At 40.0% G+C, this 17,622-nt stretch overlaps 1 protein-coding gene across 2 annotated transcripts; it reads right to left on the bottom strand.

Annotated features, from left to right (window-relative positions):
* Positions 1-209: 209 nt before the first annotated feature.
* POGLUT3 (protein O-glucosyltransferase 3) lies at positions 210-17,622 on the bottom strand. 2 transcript variants are annotated; one of them, XM_074816118.1, is made up of 9 exons: positions 17,332-17,413; positions 11,025-11,126; positions 10,424-10,617; positions 8,762-9,048; positions 8,124-8,340; positions 6,569-6,765; positions 5,378-5,572; positions 4,247-4,351; positions 210-3,386 (listed from the first exon to the last, which is right to left on the bottom strand). In XM_074816118.1, the coding sequence occupies exons 3-9, from the start codon at positions 10,518-10,520 to the stop codon at positions 3,261-3,263; spliced, it is 1,224 nt and encodes a 407-aa protein (XP_074672219.1). In that variant the 5' UTR covers positions 10,521-10,617; positions 11,025-11,126; positions 17,332-17,413; the 3' UTR covers positions 210-3,260. The 2 variants fall into 2 exon arrangements, with proteins under 2 accessions (XP_074672219.1, XP_074672218.1); XM_074816117.1 differs by lacking the exon at positions 11,025-11,126 and having other exon boundaries at positions 10,424-10,621; positions 17,332-17,622.

Genomic DNA, 17,622 nt, shown 5'->3' with positions numbered 1-17,622 from the left:
TTCTATGTAGATTTCTATGTTTGAAAATATTGACCCAGGACTTTAAGACATACTAGTTAAAACAAATAAACCTGTCTCCATCATCAGTGATAGGTTCTACAGTGTGTTAAAGATTACTACCATTGATGAAAACAGGACAGATATTGCTCTCTATATTAAATCCTATGTTGTGCATTAAAAGATGAAATTACTGTAGTAAAATTCAGTACTGTGGTATGGCAAGCATTTATTTAAAATTACCACCAACTGCTAGGTGTACAAGAGATTTACTGTTCAAGAACTACTATAGAATAAAAGATACTCTAGTGTATGCATGTATGTTGCTTAAAAATACTGTGTAATGTATGTATTACAGTTTACTTGTACAAACAGGTTTTACTGAATATTTAGCAATTCCTGTAACACACCAGGCCAATGAGTATCATCCTGTCATCAAACTAAAATAGATGAGATATCTTTTCTGGCCTGGAGGGGCAATTGTTACGATTGCTCTTCATTACAATTTAAGTTGCATATAGTACCACCAATGGAAAGAAGAGAGGCTTTGCCTTACCTTGTTTTATCTTTGGAAGATCTGTAGTTATAAAATGAATGAGATTTTCTCAAATGACTAAGCACTTTTAATGAAAGTTCTGCCATGTCTCTAGTGTTTTTTAATTTTGGCAGGAGGATGAATGTATTCATATTTTTCAGGATATTTCTTGTCTCTAAGCTATAGAAGCATCTGTAAGGCATTCTGTGACAAACTAGTCTTTGCTTTGAAGGGATGCTTATTACAAAAACAAGGAGGGTTTTTTGGCAGAGAAGAATTTAGAATAGTTTTTTTCCCCTGTTTATGAGGGAAAAAAGGAGGGATAAAATATTCACATTTATTTATATTCATGTCCATTTAAATTTTATCCAATTCTTCTTCCAGTTTGAAAGACTTCTGTTTCAAGCCAGGCAAGTTTTCCTACACAGATATTTCCAAAGAACCCTAAAGTATGCATATACAGACTCCCCCTATTCCCTCTCATTTTTTAAAATATAAACAGATAACTTTTTGACTTTAGGTTTGAAATATGTGTGTGAGAAGTGGAAAACTTTGTTGCTTCAACTATCTGGTATGCTTAGTTGCCTTTGCTGAGCACACCACTTCTATAAATACTGGTGAATCTAAAATGCACATGGTATAATGGATAATATTGCAAAATAAGATATCATACAGTAAAAATTACTGTACACAGAGAAGGGAAGAGGAGCATATGCTCAACTTTAAGTGTCAGCTTCACCAACGGAACCCTGTACCTGAATTTTGATGTAGAAAATTTAATGTCAGATGAGCTGAACATATATTTATAGTCTGAAGTTCTAGGACTGACTGTTGTGCTAAATAAAAATACAACCACTATATATATTAGTATTAGAACCAGAACAAAGAGGATGATGGGTAGAGCAACACGTTCCAAGTTTTTTCTTAACTGGCATAATGTAATAAATGACTGATGGACAGTGGCATTAACCTCCTCAGAAACCTGAAGTTCTTCCCATATTTAGCATATTGAATATTCTAGTCTTTCTTCCTGTTCTAGCGCAGAACTGTTACGTATTTTATGAGAGTAACTTGCAGTGTAGAACCACAAATGAAGCCTGCATAAGGTGTAGTGCTAAACTTTAAGCACTTAAGCAATTAGATGAGTCCACAATCTTAAGACGTTTCCATTCCTTTTTGCATAGGGAGAATTTGGTATCCATGAAAGACATTATCTGAGCACAGCCGAGGAGGAAGCTGCACAGGCAGGCTACACTGGCGAAGATGAAAATGCAGAGGACAGAAATGAGTGCTTGTGTGCACTGGTCTTGGTATTGGTGTCTCCTTCCAGGACTGTTTATGCATTCTGAAGCAGACAAACTTGGGTAAAAATCAACAGAGGCATTGGGAGCCACATCCAGGACTAGGATTTTTCCTCCACCCTACCCAAAGGCACACTTTGTTACAATGGCATGACCAGCTCCTTCTGGCCCTGTGAATTTTGTATTGTTAGCTTCATGGCTGCACAACTTCAGTGGAAGACCTGAAGACCTCTTCTCCAGTTTGGAGCCAAGGCACTCTCTGGAAAAATGGCTTTGAATCAAACCAAGGAGAAGGCTTCCCAATTAGTAAGGTCTCTAACCCCTAGATTATTACCTAGAAAGTGTAGCGTAGGTTTTTCTGTCATATGTTTGAACCAAAACAAGTCTGATCTGCTGTCTGATCTCAGTATAAGGTTAGGTATGATCTAAATTCAGAAAATGGGTAAGATCCGCCTGGGGACTTAGGCCCAGGAAAAAGTAGTTAATGAAACCAAGTGAAAAAGATGGTGGCATCCTTAGCTCTACACAAAAGTTAAACCTAGGTGGTCTAAAACTCTACTATCAAATTTCACATGTGTGAATACTCAAGCAGCCAAGAATATGGTAGACTATTGTTGAACTAAGATACCAGTATTTCACCTGGCCTCACCTGAAGTTCCTAAATCCTTTTGTAGATCCACACCTATATTCACAAACATGGTCACTGGCAGGGAACAGGTCTTCAGAGTGGTGTCTTGGCACTCAAAGTACTGTGACTGTGATAGCTACACAGTCTGCTTTAAAGCAGCACGTAATTTTCGTGATTCACAACCATGGTGTTTATAAAAATATTATTCTGATCTCTCCTCCTCCTCTCCATTTTCCTCTGAAATTGATATTTTATCATGTTCTCTGTCATAGACTGCAAAATAATCTCAAAGCAACACCAGATTTGATATCTGTAAATCTCAAATATTCATTTTGTATAGTTAGAAAATTGTTTTGTATACAAGAAGCAATCTAACACTGAGGTAAACTTTATGAAGAAATCATAACACTGTTTTAGCATGTTGCAAATGCTCCTTCAGAGTAACTTGCACTGACTCATGGAAGATCTTTTGTGGATGACTGGTTCCTCATAAAACTTTGGTAACTAGGTCCCAACTGGAACACGAGCAGCACTGCACTCTTCTTCCTGATGATGCAGAAGATCAAACAAATCCCCTAGACGCTCGCCATTAAAGGCTCAGTATCTGTCTGGTGGTGGTCATGGAGACAAAATTATGGGAACAAAATTGTAGAGCAGAGTCAGTGGAAAAGGGTATCTGAATACAAGAAAAATACGTAACTAAGAATGTTTGCTAGTGCATAAGTGTCTTAGATTTCACAGCTTAATTCCTGCTTAAAATCTTGCATTGTAAGTGGGTGATTTTCTCCATCCGGTACAGTTATAGATCTTCCCTTAAAGGCTTTTTCCTGTGGCAACTGCATACTGAGTCTCTGTCATCAGGCTGAGGTACAAGTTCCATTCCATCCCGTATTTCAGGTTTGCTGGCTTGCCGTTTGGCATATTTCTGAAATATGTAAACAACATTTAAGAATGCTATAAGCATGAACGTGTAATTCATGAAACAGAATTTTCCTCCTCCCTTCCACTCAGAAGCTTGCCTTTTTCCAGGCTCCTTATGTCATTGTTTACAACCTGTTTACAAGGTGCCTTTATAACACACTTACTAATGGACTACACTGCCTCTGAAAACCTCCTTTAATGTTTTCCCCTGTCCTGTTATTAATGGTAATTTGAATACTGTCATTATTTGTGCCTCTAACCACTTCATGCAGATAATGCTGTCATTTTTGTACACTGAACAGTTCCAAACGTTGTGTCAACCTGTGGCTGCTGAAGCTGAGATCTAACTCTGCACAGCAAAAAAGGAAAAAGAAATTAGTACTTTCAGAGAACAGAAGCTTCTTTCACTAGAGATTTGCATCTCCTAGGGAAGCAATTACTGTTTGGCCTGCTTCACCCCTTATCACTCTACTAGCCATACTGCCGGAATTTCTTTTCCATGTATTCACTGTTTTGTAATACAGCGGAGTAGCTCATGATGGGATAAGTAAGAAGGGAAAAAGGAAGAAAGCTGTGTACAGATTATCTCCTACGTCTATTAGAAACCACATACCAAGTGACACTGAAAACAGGTCTGACTGTGTGGATGGAGGCAAAAAAAAAAATAATCTGTGATTCTGTAAAACAACTATTATGTCAGGTTGCCTCTTTAATGAAGTAAGTTTTAGCAAAGCTCTTCACACTGATCTGTGAATAATATGAACTGTGTCTGCTACTGATATAAGTAAGGACTGAATATGAAATTTGTAGCATTGATAGCAGTAGCAGTTGGGGGAAAGTAATAAAGTGATCCATTGTACTAACCTGGAGCACTTTATAATAGTAGCAGTAAAGCCTGTGAGGCTGAAGTAATTCTCTTGCCATTAATTGTCCTTCTTTAGCAATTTTTCTTGCTTCTTCATCATTTTCCTGGAAAATTGAGATGAAACGAATGAATAATAGACAATCAGTGAGTTACTCAAAGCCTGGCTGGCATTAGAAGTTTGATATTAAAGGGGCTATTCAAATCTGAAACTTTATGTGCAATTACTGGTAGACTGCAAAGGCATACTTTAAATTGCAGGTTTTTTTAAACTACTGGATTGCTTTTATGGTCACAACTGGTACCTTAGGGCTATCAATAACAACTTTCATGGATATCGTACAATTTTGAAAACTCGGTTGATTACTACTCTACTGTTTTGTCCAAGCCACAAGCCTCTTCAAAATCAGGTCTGACATCTCCCAGACATACTTAGTTTTACAGAAGACAAAGCCACAACTGTTGTCCTCTGATATGCAATGCAATTCAATATCTTCCTTTTAAAAATAACTGCTTGAATTCATGTACTTACTGTCAAGTTTTTTAGGCCTATATTCCAAAGCTTTTAGTATTCTCATCTGATTCTATAGGAAGAACTACAGTACTCCCAGAACAGAAACTTCTCCTATGTTTTTTAACTTAATAGCTAAACTTAAAGCACAAATCGTGTTTTCAATCACACAATTATATCGGTTTGTTTGGTTACAGAATCCCAGCCTCTCATTCTGAGCATGTTACAGAGCAGCAATTTTTTGTACATTCAAACAGAACATGTAATGACTTCTGTTCTAGTCAGGACCTAAAAAAACCAATAGAATCTATGAACCAGTATCTAGGAATCTGTGTGTTTCTTTGAAAATTACCTGCATTAGTCAGTATTCTAAGGCTCTGACTCATGAAACACTCCTGCACATACCTAAAATGCATTCTTAAGTATTTCCTTGAATAGAGATGGTTACTTGAATTAAGGCCTCCCATCTTACACTGACAACAAAATGTACTTCCTTTATCCCAGGATCTCAATAGAGTTCATGCAAAATATGTATGTGGAAATACAAAAAGAAGAGAGTATTAAGATAAATTGTTTAAATGTTTGTTTATCACTTTGAACTTGAATTAGTAACGGAACTTACCTTAGCCCATTTTATTTTCTCTAGCAAGTCGTCTAAGTTTCTCTTAACTGGAACATAATGTTTCCAAGGTTTTAATCCAATATAGAAGTGTTCATAGTACTGGGAATCTTGCTTCAATACTAGGCTGTCACCCAACAAGAGGTATGGAAACCTGTAAGCTGCTACAGTCCCATCTACGTTCACTTGGTATTTGTACTACAATATGAAGATAGTGGAAAAAAAGATAAGATGTTTTGAATTGCAACAGGAATACTAACTGTATAAAAGATTATTTTCATAGGCAAGATGTAATTGTGTTTATCAACTCTCATCCTCAAACCTTTTTCTAGTGTTAAGCAGGTGTAGTTTCATGGTGTTCTGGATAACATAATGGAAAAAAGATTTGTTTTCAACCCCAGATTGACAGTCAAGAACCTTCGTGTCACATGAACTGGCTGACAGATATTCTATTAAAGTGTCCTGGGACAGAGGAAGGGGTAGAGCTGGGAAGGAAATAAAACTAATCTATACTTACATTCAAAAAGTGTAAATTTATTCTGACTTAAAATTATATTATTATTATGTAGAATAATCTGAAACATATATTATATAAAATAATCTGAAACTATACTAAAAGTAATCATGAATGTACTGCTCTGGCAGATGCTCTTGGCTGTTACAGCATTTCTGATATATTAATTTCTGGAACAGAACTTCAATTGTCATATATTGTAATTGCTTTTTACAGGATTCTATCCCTTTACTTTTTGTATCTCTGTGGCAGTGAAATTTGTGTGTTAGAGCGCAACAAAAACACCCGTCTATTTTTCTAACTTGTTACTACAAGGACTCCTTCTGACATCCGTAACGTACTTGCAATGGACACAAGTTGTGTCCATTTTTTTCATATTTATCCCAAATAAAAGAAACCCTGATGGTGAGAAATCAAATTTCTCAATCTATTTAAAAACAAAAAAATCACTAAGAACTCTCTCTAAGGGTCTCCATGAAAAAATTATAGTGGCTTTCTTTAGAAGAGTGTCACACTATGACTTTGATTACAGATGGTCTGTCTACCCCACCTGGACCAGTGTTCCCAATGCAGCATAATTGTTTTGTTTACTGAATGGAATTAGCAAAAGTAAGCTCTGTCTTTTCAGTTGGTAAGAACTTGACAGCAAAATTAATCCCAGACTGTAATTTGCTTGCTACCTTAAAGAAGTCAAAGAAGCCCATCAGCTGAACCTTTCCCAGCTCTTTTTCTTTTTCTCTGAAGAAGAAATATCCTGTTATTCCAGCATCTAGTAGTTCTGGATTTTCCTTGGATAACTTGACAAGATGGAGACGTTCTTCTCGGCTGTCTCGACCTCTAAATAAAGCTCGCTCGGTTTTGTTCTCCCAGAATGGGCCTACGAGTGATAAGGTAAAAGCAAACAGTAATGAAATGTTCATGGTATGTTTAGTGCAAAGGAAGAACTTGCTACGACAGTGGCATTGCACTCAGAGCCATGGTAAAACAGGCATGATTTCTCGTAGTGACTCCATAATCACTTAGTAATCACAGGGTTTAAACTCCCAGTTCTGGCTTGAATTTTGGGATGAAAAACTGAGCCACTTATAAAAGGAAAATCAAAGAATTGCTTTTCTACTCAAGGATTTCATATTTAAATAACTTGAAATATCTTGAAAGCTACATCAGGGATTATAATCAAATTATGTAAGTAAAATACTAATAATTAAAGTAATTCTCCATCCATAAAGCCTGCCACAATAACCAATGTTTTTTTAGTAAAATCCACTTCTGTTACCCAGCAATTTAGTTAGGTCTTTGAGGAATCACTTAATGATGACTTAAAAAGGAAAAAAAATGGCTATACTGTGTCCTCAAGATACTTTGCAAGAGCCTGAAAGCCTTAATCTCTGCTTACTGCCTGCTTTTAAAAACATTAAATATGTCCCTCCTCATTCTTCTGCTGGAAGTTTCCTTGAAGGACCTACTAAAGTGGAGTAGGCTCTTACTGTCTCCTAACTGGAAAAGCAACTGTGTCAAACGGATGATTTAATTAAAATATTTAATTTAAAAACTAATAAAGGAAAGAGAAACTGTGAACTAATCAAATAAAAAGAAATACCTCCTCACTCAAGTTTTACTCCTTAGGTATGGTTCATGCCATTTGTCTGATCCCTAAGTATTCATGAATTTCTGGGGGGGGAGTAGGAAGACACCTCTCAGTAAAACTGACCCTTCAAAGCTAGAAAAACAATTCAGAAGATCCCACTCTGAGGTATTCTTCTATACAGCAGTATTTTCTTATTTGAAAGAGGCTGCAGCATAATACCAGTTTACTTCTTTCAGGATTTAAATTCATTTTAATGTAAACAGAACACTGGGCCACATCACTCTCGGGAAAAGGACTACTATTTGATTAGAAGGAACATATTCAAGTCTTTTATTGAGGAGAAAGGCCTTTTAATTATATTTGCTTTTCTTTTGACAGGTCACAGCAGCTATCTTCTGGATACCTTTAAGTTAAAATTCACCATTATTGTAAACAGGACTTCGTAAATTTTGGCTCTAAATCCATATTAACCACCTGCTTAGTAGCAGTGTTGAAAGTGTTTACAATCTGTAAAGACTAACCTGCTTGTATTAAGAGACCTCCTAAGGCACTTGTGAACTGAAGACCTGAACACATTAGTTGAATGCAACGTGCTTCTTTGATAGAATTTACAAATTCTTTTTTAAAACCCATGATCTCTAATTTACCTGTATTTCCTTGAATAGAAAGGAGATCATTTGTGACTCCACGTAGTGTTTCAAGCGTTGAGTGGGTTACATCATACGTTGGAAGGACTATATCTCTTGAATCCACAGAGCCACACCATGAAATGACAGGTATGGGACCAGGTGTATCATTAGCTTTCCGATACTCAACTGGCCAATCTCCAACATTAAGATAAAACTCCACATCAGGAAGACGAACCTAAATGCATACCCAAGAAAGGATAATAATATAAAGACAGAAGCTGTTTGTCACTCTTAGATATATTCCTCAGTTCTTTTATGTCATGCAGATTCAATAAACCTACTACACAGTTAACAGATTTAGCTGAGCTTAAGGTATGAATTTCAAGTTTCTGCCCCACAAGCAAGTATGAAAGGGACACTCACAGAGGCTAGGGCAAGGCTCGCAGAGTCGGGCCTCAGCCCCTGCAGCTTTCCTAGCAATTTCATTACTGTCAAGCTCAGTCCCTACACATTATTCCTAAAATACACTGTCATCCTGATGAAAAAACAAAAGTCAGGTCTTACTTCAAGAATTATAAATCTGAAGATACAACACCAAATGCAGTATTGCCATATTAGAACATGACTTAATGGTCTTAAATGATCAAAACTGATACCTTTCTTGCCAGTGACAGGAACATTTCATCAGAGAACATTTTGAAGTCTGTATACTTTCCTAATGAGCGACGGTAGATGTGATTATTGAGAATAGAGTAATGAACAATAGCACCTCTTGTTTGACTGAACTTTGTTGGGATTTCCTTAAGCATTCGCTGAAGGTCAATGGTGGGAAAAGAAATAAAGTCCTTTGTAATCTGAGGTTCTTGGGATGGACAAGACATAACGTTCTGCCAGATCTCAGGGTCTTCTTCAGGACAGTCACAATACTCATGATAAACTGGCCCTGCGGAAAACAAAGCACTGAGAGTCTGTATCTGTGAGTCTACATCAATCATAATTTCCCAAACACACTGGCATATAAATGTAGACATTACGGTGCCTTGACATTTTTTATACCAAGTTTTCTAAAGTTTTCCTGGGAAATCATCCTCCCTACAACATTTCTGGGGTTTAGCAATCTAATTAAGAAAACAGCAACATTCTTCTCTTTTCAGAAATCAAAATACTAGATTTTTTGTTATCAGGGCAAAATTCATCTGCAAAATGAAGCTCCATTATTGTGCTACCTGCCTACCACATAGGGTATTCAGAATTGTTCCAACTGTCTGTAACTACCAAAGCTCAGGTATTACAGTTTCAATTTTAGCCTGATTCAGAACTTTGATACAGTAGTCTTTACCTCTGGCTTAAGGTGTTTTCTTTTATGTAGAATCAACTATTCTTTCTGTCCTTTTGAAGCAGAGAGGTTAAGTATAAGCAAGAGCCTCATTTCGTGGACTTCTAATCAAAACAGGTTCTGTCCTGTGTTGTGTCATAGTTTCATGGCTGCTGGCAAATGTGCACCAGGAAAAAGAAGGCATACTACTACTTGAGAACTCAAGTTTGAAGACACTTCTAACTTTATATTTAGGAAATTTTATTTAAAAAAACATAACCAAATTCTGGTTAGAAGAAGTAGTAGTGAACTGAAACAAGAGTCTTCAGAGAAGTAATTTTATATTATCGTTTTCTTTGCTAAACAGCTGTCCATTTGAGAGCAAGTAATCAGATCTGGAATGAGAGAATAATTTGCCTTGTTTTCCCTGATTTTAAACAGTTCTTCCATAGTATAGACCTGCACTGAATTAAAGTGGGCTAATGGAAAGGAAGTTAAGTATTGTCTGGTTAAAGAAATATTGTCTTTGTTGTTATGAAGGATCACACTTTTTAGAAATCACAGACATTTGAATTATAAAGTGTTGGGAACAACACAAACTCCTTGCTTTTGCAGGTAGTATTTTCTCCTTTAGATAAAAATAACACAACCTTTAAGTGAATTCCTGCTTGAAAACAGTAAAAATACAAACATTGCTCTCTTATTCCCTACCAAATCTGAAGAGATCGGTTTCCTTATGCAAGAGGGAAGGAGTTGTCCAGACACATCACCTTAATGTTGGAGGCCATAATCTACATGCCTATGCATCTAGGTCCTGTAACTTGGCAATGTATATAGATTGTCATTGCTTATTTCTCTGTATAAGGAGAACATTTGTGAGGAGACTACAAGAACAAGGGCAAACAAACCTCTAATTTCCCACTTCTTCCTCTAGCAGTAAATTAGCCACAGGATTTCTATAGCTACCCTCATACATTACATTAAATAAAAAAAATGCCCTTACCTTTCAGAATATAAGGAGATTGAGCTACATGCTGATCACCATAAAGTATCTCAATTTTTAACCCTTTTCTGACACTGCCATACATCCGATACCGCATGAGAAATGTGCCATCGTTCCTATCCAAAGGGCGAGGGGTGTAAATTCTGGTGACTTCTTTTGGAGAAAGTGCTTTAATTACCACTTTAAACTGTGTTCTTCCTGAAAAGAGGAAAATAAAACCAGATAAAAGCACTTTAAGCTATTAGAATCACATATATGAAAAAAAGGTGAGAGCAAACTCTACTGGATTAAGTCCATGGAATTTAATTTAACTTTGCACTAGAAATTTTTTTATTGTACCAACTTGGTAAAAATAATTTCAAGTAATGGAAGATCATCCTACCAAATTTTCTTGATCATCACATACCTAATAAATGGAAAACCTGTAGATGCAGATAAAAAGTTAAATAATGATTGCAAGACAGAAAGAAAGGCTAACAGTATTTTGAAGCAAAGATTAGGTTTAATACTAAGTTTTCAAGTTAGTGCTCTGAGGAACAATCATTTCCTCTAGTGTAAGAAAGATAGGAAACCAAGTTAAAATAACAGGAGAAAAGAATACTTGCCAGCTTGTGGAAAGGCAGTTGCAGCATGCAGGAGTCAGATACAAATTGTTCACCTTTGGGCTGCAGCTGACTGTCTTGCAAATTTAAAGTCCCAGCTACTGAAAAGCAGGGATAAGAGAATGATAGTAGAGATGTTTCCTGGACATCTGTCTGACCTGTGCTTAAAGATCACCAGCATTTCATCATTAATGCACTGTGACTTTTTAAGTGGGCGTGGAGTATTTTGTGGACAACACAAGTATGCATAAACTTAAATCTGTTATATTCCCTTATTTCTGTCACAAATGGTCATCATCAATTTTATTCTTCCAAAAAGAGGGGGACAGATTATTCACAAAATGTTATAGTCTAAGCATTGCAAACCAAACAAATGTAATGAATGTTACCACAAAGCAGTATACAGAAAGAAAGGAAACTGAAAAAAATCTAGATAAAATCAAGATGTTACCAACAGTCCAATGTGTCCTGACAGCACTAAATAATAGAGATGTTACAGTTAATTCTATACAATCCATATTTTAACATCCTTTGCATCTACAAATAAATGCGCTGATGTGGTAAGTACAACAGTCATTTAATGATCAAGCATGTCTTCCTCAGAGCACTGGATCTTGAAATTGGATTCAAGTCAACTACTGTGCAAGAGTCTCCAGATTAAAATAGGCAGAACCCTTATGATTTCAGACGTGTATTTCCTGACATGTTGTGCCTCTTTTCATGGTTTAACCCAGCTGGGAGCCAAACACCAGGGAATTGGTTTCCTCATTGTGTTGGGTTTGTACGTGTCAGGGTTTTGGGAGTGGGGGAGGGGGCTACAGATGTGGCTCCTGTGAGAAGCTTCTTGAAGCTCCACTGGCTCCAAGTTGGACCCGCCTCTGGCCAAGGCTGAGATGATTAGCGATGGTGGCTGCGCCTCTGTGATACCATATTTAAGAAAGGGAACCTGAGAGGAGAAGGAGTTGTGAGGGAGATGCCTATGCAAACACTGAGGTCAGCGGAAGAAAGGAGGAAGAGGAGGAGGAAGAGGTGCGCCAGAGCAGAGGTTCCCCTGCAGCCCGTGGTGAGAGGGCAGGCTGTGCCCCTGCAGCACATGGGGGTTGACGGTGGAGCAGATGCCCACCTGCAGCCCGTGGAGGACCCCACGCCAGGGCAGGTGGCTGTGCCCGACGAAGGCTGTGACTCTGTAGAAAGCCCACGGTGGAGCAGTTTGTTGCTGGGAGGACTGTAGCCCACTGCAGGCACCCCACACTGGAGCAGTCTGTGAAAAGTTGCAGCCTGTGGGGAGTTCTCACATCAGAGAAGTTCATGGAGGACTGTCTCCTGTGAGAGGGACACCACGCTGAAGCAGGGGAAGAGTGTGAGGAGTCCTCCCCATGAGGAGGAAGGAGTGGCAGAGACCTCAGATGATGAACTGACCACAACCTCCATCCCCTGCTTCCCCTGAGCTGTTGAGGTAGAGAAACTGGGAGTGAAGTTGAGCCCAGGAAGAAGGGAGGGGTGGGGAGAAGGTGGTTTTAAGTTGTAGTGGTATTTCTCACTGTCTTACCCTGATTAGAAAATTAAGTGTTGGTGGTGTTCAAATTGATCTTTTTCTTCCTCTAAGAGTCTGTCTTTTGCCTGTGACCATAATGGGCGAGTCATTCCTCCCTGTTCTTGTCTTAGTCCCTGATCCTTTTATTTTATTTTCTCCTCCCCATCCCTGAGGGGGAAGGAGTGAGCGAGCTGCTGCACAGTGCTCAGTTGCCCTCTGGTCTCATAAATGGTCTTCTGCACGAGGACAGTGTAGAGTTGTAATCCAAGTAAGAGGAAAGATACATTTCTTCAAAGGTGAGTAACAATTTCTGTTCCTCATTCAACTAAATACTACCAGATGTCTTAATGCAGGAATGAGTCCCCTCTTTTTGAACTAGGCAACGGATCCCATGAATGACTCTGCTGAAGGAATGGACATCTCTGCCTCTCAATGTCACTGCCAGCCACAACTACCTTTTTCAACTTGCTTAAAAGTAGCCAACTTAAGCCAAGCATCCTCTCCCTATGACCAGCACCTGGTATTATTTGGATGAAGTCGTGTTCGACTCCAGAGCATGTCACGAGGTAGAATCACAGAGAAAATAGTTTTCCATTGGTACTACATCTTTGTCTCTTTCTACCCATTTTATAAAGCAGCATTTTAACTGGTGTGGTGGTTTGACCTTGGCTAAATGCCAGGTACCCACCAAGTCGCTCTATCACTTCCCCCCCTCTCTCCTTTTTTTCTCAATAGGGCAAAGAAGGGAAAGAAAATAAGATAGGAAAACAAAACAACCCTTGTGGGTAAAACAACAGCAGTTTTAATATAAGCAAAGCGAAGCAAAGGTCCGCGCACGGAAGCAAAAAAAGAAAACAGATTTATTCTCTACTTCCCATGAACAGGCGATGTCGGGCCTTCTCAGGAAGCAGGGCTCCGATACGTGTAGTGGTGGCCTCGGAGGACCAAGGGTGACCCCACCCCTTCCTCCTTTCTCCCAGCTTTATACTGAGCAGACGTCATATGGTATGGAATATCCCTTTGGTCAGTTCGGGTCAGCTGTCCTGGTTGTGTCCCCTCCCAAGATCTTGCCCACCCTGTCCCACTGTGGGGGGGGAAAATGTTGGAAAGAGCCTTGGTGCTGTGTAAGCACTACTCAGCAGTAGCCACACCACCAGTGTGCTATCAACACCCTGCCAGCTCCCAACATAAAACACAGCACCGTGAGGGCTGCTACAGGGGAAAACCAATTCTGGCTCAGCCAGACCCGGTACAACTGGATATACAGATTTCCTACCAGAGAAAACAAAGTTTTCAGTTACCATAAAAATGAGTGAATATTGAGAAATCATAAGTCAAATACTACTGAATTTGATCTCCTTGTCCTCACCTACAGGAAATAACTAAGTGGGTCTTTGTTCCCAGCTGGTTATGTACTTACTGCTCTAGAGATGTGAGAAGCTCTGGATCCACCCAAAGGATATGTTAGTTTTAGTTGGTGGCAGTTTAGATGCAGGAAGCATTTGATAAGGGAAGAGTGACCTGATAACAAAGCTCTCTGGGAAAAAAGATAACCCCACTGAAAGAGAGGGGGAAGAAAAGGGAGACTGAATATTTAATGTAAGTACAAATTATTCATTGGAGGCAACAGGCTTTTTACGATTTAAAACATTCATTGCGTAATGGGGCCAAGGCCTCTAAGTACTACTGCAGTATTTAACTGTAACAGGTTTTGCTGATTCCTTTTTTTAAAATTGGAGGAAGGTTACCATAGTACTTTCACTCACATTTTTCTGTTTCTCTCAATCCAAAGAAATAATAAAAGAAAAATGTGTCCTTGTTGAATCATCACTACTAGTACTCTGTGTTACCCTGAAAACCTGTCTGGGACAGTGTTTTAAGTACAAAATAATCTTCCAGTTCTGAAGAGAGACTAAAATAGAGACACGGTCAAAATGGGACACTTTAAGAAATCCAGATGATGAAACTTGCTTTATGCATTTTTTTTTCTCTTGTGTAGCTTGCAAAAGAGGTATTCCATGCATGGATGAATGAGTGAAGAAATGCAGGGATGGAAAGACAGAAAAGGTAACAAGGTACTGATTTATGCAAATTGTTAGAGATGAACAAAAAACCCAGTCACCCTATTTCTGACATGTATGGAGAAGAGCAATTAAAAGATCTGAAAAGAAGGGTTTTTTCATCAACTGTTTTACTGAAATTATTGCTGGTTACTTTCACAGGTGGAAATTGTGAAATCAATAGACTCAATGAAGAGGCAGCTGGACAAAACAGGTTCACTTAGCAAAATGGGCTCCTTTGAACTACTTTAACAGAGTCGGATGTGAGGGCATATATCCAGGAACAAAGAAATACAGGTCGTGGTAGGAAGTTTTGTGTGTGAGCATCACAAAAGCCCAGGCATCATGGTCAACAAACACCCTGAAGGGAGGTCCTGCAGTGCTGCAGGTACAAAGGTGAGCGTAACCAAGATGCACTCTGTTTAGCGACACTGAAATGAGTGCTGGCAGAAGTGTGCCACTTTGAAAGTATTTGGTAAAACCTGCAAGAATACCTGGGAGGCCTTGAAAATATTTGTTAGCAGAGTACACAGGTCATCTGAGGAATAGTTAACAGCTGACTCTGTCATAAAGACATGGTGAACAGTTGTTAAACCTAGGGGAAAGCCTAGCAGAAAAGAAGGATAAGGTGATCCAAGTATCCAAAGAAAAAATCTATGCTGTTCATATTAAAAGTAAGTTCTTTGTTTTCAGAAGTGATTTTTTAATCTTTGGAATAGTTTTTCTAGGGAAAGAGTGAATTCCGCATCATTTGACATCTTCCTAAAAAAACGGGTCAAAGAATTACAGCCTGTAGGTCAAAATTACTGTGTGATGTGCAATGGTGCACATTAATTCTGATTAGACTTGACAATCAGAAAACTCATCTGGATTTAAAATCAACTAATTATCCTATATAAGTTTCATACTGGATACCAGTAACTACTGACCTACCTGACTGAAATACTAATCCACACAAAACACAATTTAATATATTTGGACAAATTTTACCAAAGGAGAAGCCTTAACTGCAGCTCTCCTGCTCTGATGGCAGTATTCTTGTTTGTGCAACGGAGGTGATAATGCAGATTTATTTAGCTATCCCAGCAGGGCTATTCCGAGATATATTTAAGTTTATATTGGAAAGTAGTGCCTTAATATTATTAATTGCAATTCTTACTGACATTTTACAAATAGAATTTGAACATTTAAAATAATTTGAGAACTGAAATTTATAGCCTGTGTCTATACATTAAACAGTGCTCATGCACTGGAATATGATCAACTGTACTGCTAGATTGTTAAAGGATCCTTGGCACTCTCCTAAATAATTCTTGGCACAGCTCAGCAGTTAGCGTGGGCTGAGCCAACAGCTCTTCCTTGTCAGCAGCACGCGTGCATCGCCTTGGTTTGGAGGCTACAGAATGTCATGGTATGAATGGAGACCACTCCATGACAGATGGCATCATGACCTGGGAACATTCCAAAGACACTGAATTTATTAATATAAATACTAAAGCACTGAGGTCAAAACTAGGTTCTCCATACCCACATCCTATCAGCTTATCTTGGAGGATTTAAACTAGCATGAGAATCTAACTGAGCTTCACACCTTTTTACCTTTAGCGACCTGTTGTTTGAACCCAAGGCTCTCCCTGTGCAGCTGAAATCAGCCTCTGCTTCGCTGGCAGTGAGTGTGCAGTTGCATTCTTCACTGCAATTACAAAACTGCGCTGCAATCCAGCACCAAGTTGCAACAGCAGCTGGAGAAAGTCCAGACTTGAAGTATGGGGTTCTGTCAGACTGAAGATATAACCATATAATACACGTCTACTCTTTAATTTTACAAGCAGCAGCCTTCTAACTACAGGACACGAAGAGGCCATGCGTACTTGGTAGATATCCTCTCAGTACCATCTGTATGAATAGTAAGTAATACATAGCAAAATAACCAGCTCTACCCTGTATGAATTATAAACAGGATTCCTACTGGGTGGCTATCTCAGGGTTATCTTCATTATGAAATCTGTGATGCAAAAGTTATTATTATTCTAAATTAAAACTATATTTAATACAGAGCATGTGGAATTAGCTTGCAGCAGAAAACAGCTGACTGGCAGCATACCGCTGGACTGCGAGAATAAACCCCAATTCCCACCCTCAGGAGAAGTGTCACGGGATGGTTTGTGTGTGTGCTGCGTAAACAAGAGATGAAAATTACTCCTTAACGGAGCAGCAGTAGGGTAACGGGGCCCAGAGGGCCGTCTTACTGAGACAGAAATTTTACGCAACTGGTGTGCGTGCAGCGTTAATTACATTAGCAGTTCTGAGCAGGGTACTGGGATTTCTTTACATCCACTATCTCCAGGAGCACCGGTTTATTTTGAGCTTCCTGGTTTGCTGCTGTAAATCACATACTGTTCAGGGGAGGCGATGGGCGAGACGCAGAGCTCGACGGAGGGAGGGAGGCCCTGGGCTGTACCAGGAGACAGGAGGGGTTTGCCCATGTGCTCCGCTCACCACCGGGCGATGCGGGACCGGGCGGGCGCGGCGGGGAGCAGCCAGGCACCGGCGGCAGCTCAGCAACCGCTCGGGAAGGAGGGAGGAAGGAAGAAGAAGGGGGGAAGAGGGGAAGGGGTGGGCGGCTCCGACCAGCTCCTCCGCGGACATGGCAGCCCCGGGCAGGGTGTCCACCCCGCGCCGCGCCCGCCCGGCAGCACACATGCACGGTACCTGGCGGGGAGCGGGAGAAGTTGCGTCCGGCCGCGCTGACCGCCTGGATGTGGAAGTACCGCACGGGCAGGGTGAGCCCCGCGTCCAGCCCGGGGCCCCACGCCAGGCTCCGCTCGGCGCTGACGGGCTCCGTGGGCTCCGCCGGCCGCAGCAGCGGCAGCAGCGGCAGCGCGGCGCCCAGCAGCAGCGGCAGCAGCCCCCGGCTCCCCATCGCCCACGCCGCTGCCCTTCGCCGAGCCCCGCCGCGCCGCCCTGTCCGCGCCCGCTCGGAGCGGGGGGCCGGGGCCTCCT

This window comes from Strix aluco, chromosome 2 (assembly GCF_031877795.1).
Source record: "Strix aluco isolate bStrAlu1 chromosome 2, bStrAlu1.hap1, whole genome shotgun sequence".
Lineage (NCBI taxonomy): Eukaryota > Metazoa > Chordata > Aves > Strigiformes > Strigidae > Strix > Strix aluco.
This window is presented reverse-complemented; position numbering and strand designations above follow the sequence as displayed.